Here is a 13,132-nt window from a genome sequence, read left to right as displayed (position 1 = left end):
CTCTAGTGGGAGTCACCTGCCGTGGTAGCTGAAAGGCAGCCTGGGAACGGCAAAACGGCACTGAATTGAGGGTTTTATTGCATCATTGCTCTTTCCCTCTTCCCTCCCCCACCATGCCAACCTAGCATCTTTCGGACCATGAATTCAAGGTTCATTTCATATTCCGATATCTACTAGGCGGGAGCCTAAGAAAGAACGTGTGGTATTCGCATCCAACACCACCGACACACCGACATACAAAAAGCTACAGTTAATGTTACAATCGACACAGGTTTAGATTAAAATCCGAAACAACATTGTAACTCCGTTTCCCCCCTCTTGAGGTCGAATCCGCGAAGGTCGTACCAGCAATCAGAATGGCGAGATGGTTGAGATATTGATATTCAGGGTGTTCATCAACTGCGCGACGAGACCTAAATAACCAATCGCACCTTCAATTTGTCGCCCTTGACGATCTCATCCTCCTTCTCCATAAGTTCTGGTAGATCCCAAGTGACGTTGATATACCTGCCAGCTAGCCAGTCCCGCTTCTGTGAAGTCAAATAGACCAAGGAATCTGCGCTTAGTTCTGCTGTGTCGACAAATACTACCAAACGAGATCAATATTATTAGCATACAACTCTATCTTGATTGATAGAAAGAGGTCGTACGTACCTGGCTTAAGCACAGCAGGAGCGCTTTCTAAGTCACCGAGCATGTTCGTCGGGATATTCCCGGGATGTATGCTGTAAGCTAATACGCCTTTATTTCCATATTCCGTGGCGATGAATTCGGTCAAGCGTATAACTGCCAGCTTAGAAGTTTGGTATGCGCTTAGTCCCGGCGATTTCAAATGCGCACCAACGCTTGATACGGTGATGATGGTTTTGTCGCTTCCTTCTAGCAGCAGGGGAATGAAAGCACGCGCAACCAGATACGGGCCAACAAGGTTGATTTGGAAGACCTTTGACCACTCGTCAGGATCGCTATCCACAATCGGGCTGATGTAGAGGACGCCAGCGTTGTTGATCACGATATCAATGTGTCCGAAGCTTTTCTTGACCTGATCTGCTGCTTCGTCGACGCTTTTGCGATCGGACACGTCGAACTTCACAAGGAGAATCCTCGGTTCGGGTTTTCCCACGCTCGCTACAGCCGCCTTCATCTCTTTAGCCGTAGTCGAGAGATCCGATCTCGCGCCAATCGCAATCATCGACGCGCCGGCTTTGGCAAACGAGATAGCCATTGCTCTCCCTAAGCCCCTGGAAGCGCCACTGATGAATACCGCCTTACCATTGAAATTCGCTTTAGCTGAATCAATGGCGGGGTACGTGTCGCTGTGGACAACGGAGGTAACATCGTAATCTCCTACTAGGTATTAGTATTTGAACAGCAAACTCAGGAATCATTTTTTACACTTTCCTGGTCCCTCTATTGGGTTTGGCGTGCCTCTTGGTGGAGGCATAGTTGATGAGTCTGATCGGTGGTTATTAAGTTAAGTCACCCATAATTACGTACATGCTATCTAAGCAGATACTCAGGCTTCTTAAATATTTCGAGATGAACCGACAACCCGTATCTTGAAACCGGCGATTATACTGGCGGGCCGTCGGGGTTTATCGTTCACCCGACAAATCTGGGGAAGATATTGAACTAATTGCTAGTAATGGTCACCTTCGCGAATCAGCCCACATGGAGAACACGCAAGATCACCATTATCCTTCACAGCTCATCTGCTTTCGCAACGTATAGCATACGACAGCATTTAAGTATTCAAGACGTCAACTTTATCAAATCATTAATCTAACACCGAAGAAAGTATATTATTAAGACAACGGCGATTTTGGTAGTCACTCGCATTTGGTAACGATTAGCGAAAGCATCATTAATCGTGGACAGCTTTCCTACCTGGTAGTCAACATGATTAGTGGGTCGCCTTACAAATCGTCCTGGCTAGCCCCTAAGGCCGATCAACGCTTCATCGATAATTCGGCAGTTTAGGTTCGCCGCCGAAAGGCCCCGCATTCAAGAGAATGATGCATAAGGTATAGTAGCTGTGGGAATTGAACGCATACATGTAGCTGCTACTAGGTAGTTACCGATAGTTGATCTGTCGACTCGGACCAACCTTACGCCGTCTCTGTTGCCTCTTCTATCCCGAGTTTCTTTAGCTTAATCCGTTCGAGATCTGAGTCTCCTTGTTTATATTTTAGAAGAACGGCAGTCGTATCAAACGTCCAGCTTGTTTTTGGTGTTCCTCGCAACAGGCAATGTCGTACGGTAGGCCGATGGGCAACCTTCGTAGTATCATAGCAACGTAGTAATTTTCGTACACAGACCCTTCTGTAAGGGTTGGTCGAGAAAGACTATACACCTTCATCCGCCCATTCCGACTGCAACCCGGCTGGCTCGGGTCCCGAAGAAAGAGTGGCACGAGCAAGTGTATAACGTTCCGCAATAATCGAAATGATCCTAGAACGTGCTTCTGTGAGATGCATACAAGGATATGCAGTACCAAGGACCATGAAGCCGTGTCTCGTTGCCACAACACATATATAGATGCATACTGATCAGACGTTTGGCCATGTTACTGTTCACCTCTAGTTAGAGCCCAAACCTCTAGATATTGCGAAATTTCAGCCGAACCAATACACTCAGCGCCTCCGATATAATGTCAACAATTAAGCCATTCAAGATTGCTATTCCGGATGAAGATATTCAGAAACTTAACCAAAAAATATCAGAAACACGATTTCCAGGTGGGGGTCCAAATGGCTGGGAGCGGGGGACGCCTATCCAAGATATCAAGCGCCTTTCTAAATACTGGCAAGAAAGCTTTAGTTGGAGATCTTTCGAGGAACGTTTGAATCAATTGCCAAACTTTGAGACAACAATTTCCGTCGATGGATTTGATCCTATCCAAGTTCATTTCATTCACCAACAGAGCTCAGCCTCAGACGCCATACCGCTCTTGTTTGTCCATGGGTGTATGTGAGTCCAGTCCAGATTTCGAGATCTGACGACTAAACAATCTATAAATAGGGCCCGGTGGATTCCACGAGGTCACCAAATGCCTTCCTTTCTTCGCCGAAAGTGAAAGAAATGGTGGACCTGCTTTCCACGTCGTCGCACCCTCACTCCCTAATTTTGGCTTCTCAAGCAGGGTCGAAAGCCCTGGTTTTGATGCAAGACAGTATGCCGAGACTTGCCATAAACTGATGTTGGCTCTTGGGTATGAAAAGTACGCTTGCCAAGGCGGAGACTGGGTGAGATTATACAGTTTGATATCTGACATTTACTATGCCATCAGCTAACATACGCTGTCAACTGTAGGGAAGTCTCATCTGTCGTGTGATTGGCATCACCTACCCAAAATCTCTTCTCGCAGTTCATATAAATATGGTTTCTGCTAACCCCCCGCCTCCATCTTCCCCTTTTAGCTATCTACGTTATCTGGTAACCGATTTCCTGCAGTGGTATACCCCCGAGGAACAGCTTGGCATCAAGGGTCTTCAACACTACCAGAGACATGGTAGCGGCTATTTTCATATCCAACAGCAAAGTCCTAACACTATTGGAGTTGCGCTTGCCGATAGCCCCGTCGGCCTCTTGGCTTGGATATATGACAAGCTGGTAAACTGGACTGATGAATACCCATGGACAGACGACGAAGTTTGCGCGTGGATAAGCTTGTATTGGTTTAGTCGCGCGGGGCCTGCTGCTAGCGTTACCATCTACCACGAAGTACTTGAAGGAACTGGTCCAAAAGGGTTCGGGATTGCATGCCCTAATGTTAAAATGGTACGCCTAACTTCATCAATGCGATTGTTTTCATGATCATTCATACTAACAGTGGCTGATATGATGATAGGGATTCTCTTATTTTCCGAAAGAGATAGCGAACACCCCACGCTTCTGGAACAGACGTCTTGGTGATGTTGTTTTCGAGCGGGAGCATGAGAAAGGTGGCCATTTTGCCGCCTGGGAACAGCCGGAGGCTCTTGTTGATGACCTTCGTGTCATGTTCGGGCCGAATGGAAGCGTTCGTAAGCTTTGATATAGACTATCAATTGTACTTGAGATTATATGCCGGCTATCTCATAACTTTGATATTATCCTGGGTCTATCATTGATTATTCAACATCCTGCATTCACTTACTTGCCCCTATTACCCCTATTACGAGAAGGCGGTAGTAACGGGCAGAAAATAGAGAATAAGTGGAGACTGAGTTTGATCCTGATGAGTCATCAAAATCATGACTTTACCTAATCGTAGAATGAAGAAAAAATTGTATCCACCAAATTAAACAGCAACCTGCGTCTGGCTTCCCTCTAAATAATGCGAAATCGTCATTGCACAATGTTTAATAACGTAGAGTTTATAAGATAACTAAGTCTATCTAACTCTTTTTAAGGATGATTTGACTGAGGAAGGGTAATACCGGCGTTACGACCCTAAACAGGCATATCGTGGACAGCGTCTATGGCGCACTGGGCCACCGTCAAATCTAGTCCAAGGACCAAATAGGAGATATGTATATCAATACCACCCCACATGCTATTGCTCGCCTGGGAACTAGAAACCTGCGATTTCTACTTAGCTTCTCGGTAATATTCTTTTCTACGTTGTCGTTCATGGGTTAATGTTGGGGGTTAGGTTACTACTACTTTCCGGCATAGGTGGTGTGGTATAATTCAATACCAGGGGGTTCGATGCCTCGCTACTCAGATACTCCCGGAGACCAAAGGTTCATTCATCCCTTCGGCCGAGCAGCAAGCCATCGTCGAGCTTTCTCGTCTTCAGAATGTCGTCGTCTCTGCGAGACCTGGCGCAGGGAAGACAGCCACGGCTGAGGCTATCGTTCGTGCAAACCCAGGCCTGGCTGTGGCAGTCGTCACTTATTCCAAACGATTGCAACTTGAGACGGCTCGTCGTCTAGAGGGCTATGGGATGTGTGATGTATATACGTTTCATGGAATGGCTGGTAAACTCTTTAAGGAAGTGGTTTTCAACGACGTCAAGCTACGAGATCTCCGAAGTAAGGGTAGGGCGCCTGTTTGGACCGGTAGACCCTACGATATCATCATTCTAGACGAGTTACAAGACTGCACTGAGAGCCTTTACTGGCTAGCAAGTACTTTCATCTTAGCTGTAACGCACGCCTCTGGAGGTCGCGCCCCCCGAATAGTGGCTCTTGGAGACGAAAAGCAGGCCATATACGATTTCCGGGGGGCTGACCCTCGTTTTCTCAATCTTTCACCGTCAATCCTGTCTGATCTTTCTCCTTATAAATGGACCCATCTACCTCTTAGTAAGAGTTTTCGGCTCTCACATGAAACGGCACGCTTCGTCAACGAAGTCTTTCTCGGTGGTGGGAATCATATAACAGGCTCGCACGACGGACCAAAGCCCATCTATATGCATGAGAACCTTCTATACGTCCGCAGAGTTGCTGAGAAGTTAGTTCCGTTGATTGAGAAGTATGGTGTGGAAAGGACAGCCATCCTTGCTCCGTCCCTTCGTGCCAACGCCCCGCTTGCGTCTTTGACCAATTACCTATCCGAGGATTACGGGATGCCTGTCGCAGTTTCCGTATCAGATGAGGTTCAACTGAACGATGATGTTATAGACAACAAAGTTTGCGCATCTACCTACCATCAATTCAAGGGAAACGAACGAGATCTCGTAATTGTATACGGGGCAGATAACGCGTATTTCAAATTTATCGGGCGGGACCTACCGGACGACAGATGCCCGAATGCTACCTACGTTGCTATTACCCGTGCTCGTAAACAGCTCGTCATCCTGCATGACCATGGAAACACGCCGATGCCGTTTATACATCTTCCTAAACTCAAAAGGACAGCTACGATAATTTCGTCCGGGGAAATGAAACCACAACCTCAACCCGGTCGTCCGTTGCAGCTTGGCTTGCTACTCCCTAAAAATGTCTGGGTTTCGGATATGGCGAGGCATGTCCGCGAAGAGCTGCTTCAGTCTATCGTCAATAGCCATGTTGATATTGCATACATTTCGCCCCGCTTGCCGGAATCCCAGCACATTCATGCCCCCGACAAAGTCCTCACGGATCCAGCTAAGATGATGTATGAGGCCGTGAGCGATCTAAACGGGATAGCCGTGGTCGCAGCATACGAGTACGCCTTACGGCGGAAGCTCACAGGTCTCGGGTACAAGAAGAAAAAGACAGTTGAAATTAATAATGATGAGGCAGCCTGGTTCTGTGAAGCGGCATGCAAGAGCGATGCCGAAATAACCGGATACCATTCGCGGCTAGTGCAAATGGAAGGGCACAAGTTCGACTGGCTCAACACATACCTCGACGCAGCGGTTCGCCGGCTCGGGGAACAGTTCGAAGGGGCCGGGGCGGCTGAGAGCCTCGAGTTCGAGAGTCGAATGCGGGACAACAAATTCGTGGTCCCAGACAGGGCGGGAAAGACCCAGCACACGAAACTGCTTGGGCGCGCGGACATCGTCATGTACGAAGCCAACAGCAAGGTGACCGACGCAGCGATCTGGGAAATCAAGTTCGTAGCGCGCCTGTCGCTCGAACACGTCGTTCAGGCATGCGCGTACGCGTACCTCTGGGCCCTCAAGCGCGGGCTACCCGAGCTACCGCGCGTCGTCCTCTTCAACCTGCGCGACGGCGAGCGCTGGGAGATCACCTCGCCTTCTGGCACTGCTGGGGTCAAAAAGCTGCTCCAGGACGTCCTGCGCGCTAAGTTCTCTACGGAGAAAAAGGTCTCGACTGAAGAGTTCCTCAGAAATTGTCGCCGCGTGCGCGATGAGGTCGCTGGGATGTGGTGATCGTGCGACCTCACTCTACTCTAACTGCAGCATCTAAGCATCGTTGGGCCTAGAAATAGATAATATCATCGAGGGATAGACGAACATAAAGAAGAAATGATCATTATGTAATCCTCCACAATCTTACGTAATCTCCAATCATGTTTTATAATCTTATGTAATTTGATGTACATAAGCGATAGACAGTTGCTTACCTAATGTATTACCGACATACAGTAATAGAAATAGATTGTATAAGACAAAATGGCTCGTATTTCTTCCATTAACGGTTTGATTCGAATGGAATATGTCTTGGTACAACTATTTCTCCTGTTCAAGCAACCCTTCTACGAAGGTTCGAGCCAGAAATCTAGGTTCTATCATTTACCCAGTGCGTAATTAGATAAACAGTTCCTTCATAGGTACTGTATTTGACTCAGGCTGAAATCCTGGAGACCTAATAAGCTAAATTCTAGTGAATGAGCGCTATAGCTTAAGCCTGTTTGAGGAGTTGAGTCACTGAAGAAAAACGCGACACGGTGCGAAAGCATTTCGTATGATTACATAAGCAACCCCTTTTCATTTCAATCAACACCGACGTATATTCACCAACGTAGTCTATATACATGCTTTCGTACTTTGAATCGCGTGTTTTTAAACCTTATGTAAGGTTCAGTTTAAATCCAGGATGCGATGGGTAAAATCTCAAGTGGTGACATAACTACTCGATCAATGTAAACGACATGGTGACCTCATAGATCTTCCTGCTTTCACGTAAAATCTGAACTGTTCCTCGACTAGTACTCCCAATTTTCACATCAAACACTCACAAGTCTGTGAATCAATAAGTCAGTAACTAGACACCCAGTTCATACAATGGTTAACGAAACAGCAGTTGTAAAATACAAAAACCAATTATGTCTTCCCACGGCAGCTCAAATACCGGTTCGAAGACGTCGACCGGGATGGCTTCTCAGGTCAAGACACCGGCTAATGCTGGCATTGGCGAAGACAGGCCCAGGGTCTTCGACTCGCAAGGCTCCGTTGGCAAACAGTTCACTGGTAAGCCTTCATATCGAGATAGTTCTCGGATAATGGGCGTTGACTGGTACTGCACAGAGAGTGGTGCTTTAGGCGGCGCAGCGCAGAAGATCGGTGGTCCTTTGGATAAGGAGGGCATGGTCGGAAAGCAATTTACGGAGGAGGGAAAAATTGGCGGTTCTGTACAATCTGCTCTCGGGGGCACAAAAGGCAGAAGCAATTAAGCCAAAATGTATTCAACATTGACACATGGTCCATTAGATATGCTCTCCTACATCTAATTCAACGCCGGACCACCCTGTCCCCACTTAAAACAGTTGTCGCCTGTGCAGGTCAGGTCAAACCATGCCATGGCTGTAGCCTCCTGGTTCTGAATGTTATGTGGAACCCCCGCTGCACTATACGCCTCAAACCAATCGTCATCACCGTAAACGTTCTTCGTCCATCCATTGACAGGCGTATTAGCAGTTATGGTCGTCGGAGTATTGTTAAACCCAAGTACTGCAGTCCACTCCTTAATCTCCTCCTCGAAATTGGCATAATTGAGCACCTCGTCGTTCGTCCCGTGGAAAATCTGTATCTTCGGTCGCCATCCCGTGTACCCCGCATATCCCGCCTTCACCATCGCCGCCCACTCGGCGCCCGTCTTCTTGACTTTACCCGTCGCACAGGCATCACTCCACACCCCGTACCCATTTCCGGCAAAACACCCATACGGCACCCCGGCGAACGCCGATCCAGCCGCAAATATGTCTGGGTATGCTCCGAGTAACAAGCTAGTCATCATAGCACCGGAAGAAACACCAGTAACGAACACTCGCTTGGCGTCTCCCTTGTACTTATCCAAGGTCCACCGCACCATGCTCGCGATGCCAAGACTATCGCCCCCGGCATCGTGGGTGTGCGTTTCGTTCGACGATACGTCCCAGCACTTGTCCGCGGTGTTCGGGCTGTCGGGGTAGATCACGATGAACCCGTATTTGCTGGCGAGCGTCGCGTACTGCGACCCGGAGTAGCAGGCTTGCGCGTCGCCGTGGCACCAGTGCGGGTTCACGAGGATGGGAGGGCTGGCGGCGAGTTTGTCCGGGACGTAGATGTAGAACCCGACTTTTCGCGGGTTCGGGCCGATGTCTGAGGTTATTTTTTGGAGGGAGGCGGCGGTTGTTAGCGTTGGGGAGAGGGCGAGGAGGGAGGTTAGGGTGGAGAGGAGTGAGGGATGCATGTTATTTGTTCACTGTAGGATACAGCGCTAGAGAATAGGTAGGTAATGATGGGATAGCCTCTCAATGGGAAAGTCAACAACCCATTAGATGCGAACCTGGGAGCTTATAAGTCATTATCATTCAGAAGACTCTGCAAGATATTTATAAACCATTATTTATGTTCAGAGCCGTCTAGATCCTATGTCATGGAGGAATTGGACCGCGAATTGCGGAGTGTTGCGCTCCGAGACCGTACCGGGAAAATGTGGGGCATGATAAGGGGAGGTCGACGAATTCACTTTGCGGCTCCGCATACGCGTTGGTTAATAGTAATTTGATGTAGCTGATGATATAAATAGTTGCAAGAGGTAAAATAATACTCTGCGAGAAATCTGTAAGGTGGTTTTGATCTGAAATGCCAGAGTTTCATTCCAATATTCGATGTGAGGAGTTCATCAATAAGAACGATCAGATCCACCAGCATTTCAATAGCGACTTGGACTGATCATAAGGTCTCCTTAGACTGGCATTAACCAAGATCAACTTCCAAATTTATCAAATGTGCGATTCCACTTCTGGTCGGCTGCGTCCCAGCGATAAGGGGATTCTTGAATAGTTACGTCGAACAATCTAAGTTCTCCAGCTCAATCGGATCTTTCAAAACTAGAGTTGCTTCTAATCTCCTTACATAGGCATTTAGTCCTGATTCCAAGCCCAAATCTAGATATCATGACTAAGATTACGAAATGGGAAGGCTTCGTCCGATGGGCTCTGCCAACTTCTACGGTACATGCGATGCGTATATCCGTGTAGAATCAGCATACGAAACATTGGCAGGCTGCAGGGTTGAACATCCGGTATTCGAACACACTAGGGTTGCCATTAGGTTCGGCCAAAATGCCCACATCAAAACTATACCTAGTAAATATTCTTCAAACGCCTATATAGTGTTGTTTCTTTTCGCGCAAGGCTAATAAGAAGATGATGTGCCAACCCGCCAACAGTAAAATCGATTTTTTAGGAGGATATGGATGTAGTTAGACCAACTTTGTAGCAGGGGTACTCTATAAGTTATAGGGCTTACAGCGCTAAGCCCCCCTTAGCACTTAGTTATTCCCTAAAAGCCAACCTTGGAAATAATGAGGTAATGGGTGTCACAGGGTCATCCCCAGCCAGTTTTCTTAGTCAGCTTTTTAAGTGGGATATTTTCTAATCTTTGGAAGTGCGTATTTTGATTGGCTTGAATTTAGGCCTTGTCAGGGTTCAAGTTGTCGCTATAGACCGCTGTAGCTTACACTGTAATTGCATCGAACCATCCTCCAAAAAATACACGAAAACACTACTGATCGGTTGGATATTATCTCCTTACAGACCGGCGCGAACCAGCTTCCAAGGTTATTTCGATTACGCATAATCCCTGCGCACAAGCAAGAATTAATCGGTCACTAGATTGGAAAAACAATACTACTTGAATCTCGACTCGTGATGCATGTTGGTGCACCTGATACCACTGCCTCGGGCGACAGTCAGCAATCCTTTCAGCTTACCTTATAATGGCAGAGGGCTAATCCTGACAGCCCTACAGGCTCGCTGGGGTATACCTACCGTACCGGCAATGGGGGGTTTCAAATAACGGTTATTTACCGCGAAAAAACCGTTATTAAAAAAAGAAAACGATTCTTAACCTTAGATAATCGTTTTTAACCTTAAATAATCATTTTTAACACTTAATAATTATTTTTTATATTCGAATTAAAAACGATAAATAAAAATAAGTGTTAATCGTTATTATATTAGGAAATATTATTAAGGTTTTATAATTTAGCAGTTATAATTTAATTAATAATTATAATTATAAAATAAAAGATTTAAAAGTTTTTTTTTTTTAAATTAATAAACATATTTTTTTTCTTTTTCTTTATAATATAATTAAATTAAGTTAAATTAAATTAAGTTAAATTAAATTAAGTTAAATTAATTAAATAATATTTTTTATTTAATTTATTTAATTTATTTAATTTATTTAATTTATTTAATTTATTTAATTTATTTAATTTATTTAATTTATTTAGTTTATTTAATTAATTTAATTTAATCGCGTTAAATAAATATTTTAATTTAACAACGGCGGATTATAAGAATAAATTTATTAACCCGTTAATTTAATTAATATATTAAAAAATATATTATATAAATATAATATACGATAAATATATATTATATTTCGTAATTTAAAAATTAAAAAACTTATAAATTATAATACGTATAAATAAATATTTATTAAATAAATATAATAAGTTTTTTTATTTTTATAAAAATATTAAAAAAATAAATATTTACTTAATAATATTATAATAATTATTAATTAAATTAAATTTTATTATATTTAAATATTTAATAAATAAGCAAATATATAATCGTTATTTATCGTAATATTAAAAGTTATAATAATGAAAATAAATTAATTTAATTATTTTATTATGTTATTTAAGTTTTTAATTATATTAAAATAAGTAAAAATCTTTATATTCGAACGTAAAAAAAAAATAACTTAATATATTATTAATTTAAATTTTAAGTTATTATTAATTTAATAATTAGTTAAGTAATTTTTCGAAAATAAATAAATAAATAAAAAATATATTAAATATAAAAATAAAAAGCTTTAATAATAATTTTTTAATAATAAAAGGGATAATTTTACGATTAACGAATAAAGTATTAATTATTTAATGTTTTTTTTAAGAAATAAAACTTTATTTAATAAAGTTTTTTCGAACCCGGTTTTAATATTTTTTTTTATTAACGTAATTTTTATTTATTTTTATTTTTATTTTTTATAATTATACTTTTATTTTTAACTTAATTTTTTAATAATTATAGTTTTTTATTTTATTCCGTGCTTATTTAAATAATAAACGATCGTTTATATATTTTTAATTTTTTTATTACTTATTTTACGTAAATAATGGTATAATTTTAATTTATTTTAATTTAAAATATTTATATATTTTTATATATTATTAAAAACCTTTCGAACGTTATTAAATATAATTTAAATACGTTTTCGGTAAAAAATACGGTTTTTTTTTATTTTTATAACTTAAAATAATAATTAAGAAACTAAATTACGATATATTTTTAACGTTAATAAAAATTTATTAAATAAAGTTAATATTATCGTTTATAATATCGTTATTATTATTATTATTATAATATAAAAAAAACGCGTTTAAATTAAAATATATAAAATTTAAAGAATAATTATTATAATTAATTAAATTTTTTTCAAGTTTAAAATATACGAAATAATATATATAATTTTATATTAAATTAAAAAACGTTATTTTTAATTAATTATATTCGATTAATTTTTAAGGTTAAATTTATATAAAAAAAATTATAATTTAATATATTATTATATTTAAATAAGTTTTAATTTTTTCGTTTTACATTATTTATAATTAAAAATATTAATATTTTATAAAAAACGTAATTAAATAATATAATTTATATTAAATTTTATTAAGGTTTAATAATATTACGTAATAACGTATTATTAAAAAAAATATTTTAAATATATTATATAAAATTATAAATAAACGAATTTATAAAAATTAATATACTTATATAATTTTAATATTTAAAATATTAATTAATATAATATTAATATTATAAAAAATTTTTAAAAATAAAATATTTATTTATATAATGTTTATTATTTTTTAAAATAATTAAAACGATATATTAAATTTATTTATTTATATAATATTTTATTATTTATTAATAAGTTTTTTATAATATTTAAGCTTTAATAATTTTAATTATTTATAAATATTATATTTAAAAGTTAATAATTTTTTACCGATTTAAGAATTTAAAATATTACGGTTTTTACGTAACTTATTATTTCGGTTTTTTTTTACGTTTATTAATTAAACGATTTTATTTTTTCGACGCATTACCGGACCGTTTTTTTCGTTTTTAAAATCGATAATATTAATAAAAAGTTAATTAACTTTTTATTTTTTAACATTTACTTTAAATTTTAACGAGTAATTTTTATAAAAAAATATAAAAAAATTTCCGGTAAATACGTAATTAT

At 40.5% G+C, this 13,132-nt stretch overlaps 5 protein-coding genes across 5 annotated transcripts; 3 read left to right on the top strand and 2 right to left on the bottom strand.

Moving 5' to 3' along the window:
* Window positions 1-87: 87 nt before the first annotated feature.
* On the bottom strand, window positions 88-1,444 carry GGS22DRAFT_196929 (NAD(P)-binding protein; the record flags this gene model as incomplete). The annotated part of the gene is made up of 3 exons (XM_047965910.1): window positions 88-586; window positions 655-1,350; window positions 1,396-1,444. The coding sequence occupies 3 exons, from the start codon at window positions 1,442-1,444 to the stop codon at window positions 414-416; spliced, it is 918 nt and encodes a 305-aa protein (XP_047823218.1). The 3' UTR covers window positions 88-413.
* Window positions 1,445-2,505: 1,061 nt separating this feature from the next.
* Window positions 2,506-4,199, top strand: GGS22DRAFT_70527 (epoxide hydrolase 1). Its single transcript, XM_047967860.1, has 4 exons — window positions 2,506-2,966; window positions 3,022-3,245; window positions 3,313-3,780; window positions 3,851-4,199. Exons 1-4 carry the CDS (start codon window positions 2,651-2,653, stop codon window positions 4,034-4,036), a joined length of 1,194 nt encoding a protein of 397 aa, XP_047823217.1. The 5' UTR covers window positions 2,506-2,650; the 3' UTR covers window positions 4,037-4,199.
* A 77-nt stretch (window positions 4,200-4,276) lies between these two features.
* Window positions 4,277-7,015, top strand: GGS22DRAFT_153755 (P-loop containing nucleoside triphosphate hydrolase protein). Its single transcript, XM_047959915.1, has 2 exons — window positions 4,277-4,587; window positions 4,637-7,015. The coding sequence occupies exons 1-2, from the start codon at window positions 4,513-4,515 to the stop codon at window positions 6,803-6,805; spliced, it is 2,244 nt and encodes a 747-aa protein (XP_047823216.1). The 5' UTR covers window positions 4,277-4,512; the 3' UTR covers window positions 6,806-7,015.
* A 686-nt stretch (window positions 7,016-7,701) lies between these two features.
* Window positions 7,702-8,049, top strand: GGS22DRAFT_184959 (uncharacterized protein; the record flags this gene model as incomplete). The annotated part of the gene is made up of 2 exons (XM_047964251.1): window positions 7,702-7,846; window positions 7,904-8,049. The coding sequence occupies 2 exons, from the start codon at window positions 7,702-7,704 to the stop codon at window positions 8,047-8,049; spliced, it is 291 nt and encodes a 96-aa protein (XP_047823215.1).
* Window positions 8,050-8,062: 13 nt separating this feature from the next.
* On the bottom strand, window positions 8,063-9,629 carry GGS22DRAFT_153753 (carbohydrate esterase family 1 protein). Its single transcript, XM_047959914.1, has one exon. The coding sequence runs from the start codon at window positions 9,045-9,047 to the stop codon at window positions 8,103-8,105; it is 945 nt and encodes a 314-aa protein (XP_047823214.1). The 5' UTR covers window positions 9,048-9,629; the 3' UTR covers window positions 8,063-8,102.
* Between the last annotated feature and the right edge of the window lie 3,503 nt (window positions 9,630-13,132).

The sequence above is a fragment of the Annulohypoxylon maeteangense genome (assembly GCF_022496945.1).
Source record: "Annulohypoxylon maeteangense strain CBS 123835 unplaced genomic scaffold GGS22scaffold_2, whole genome shotgun sequence".
NCBI classification, from domain to species: domain Eukaryota; kingdom Fungi; phylum Ascomycota; class Sordariomycetes; order Xylariales; family Hypoxylaceae; genus Annulohypoxylon; species Annulohypoxylon maeteangense.
This window is presented reverse-complemented; position numbering and strand designations above follow the sequence as displayed.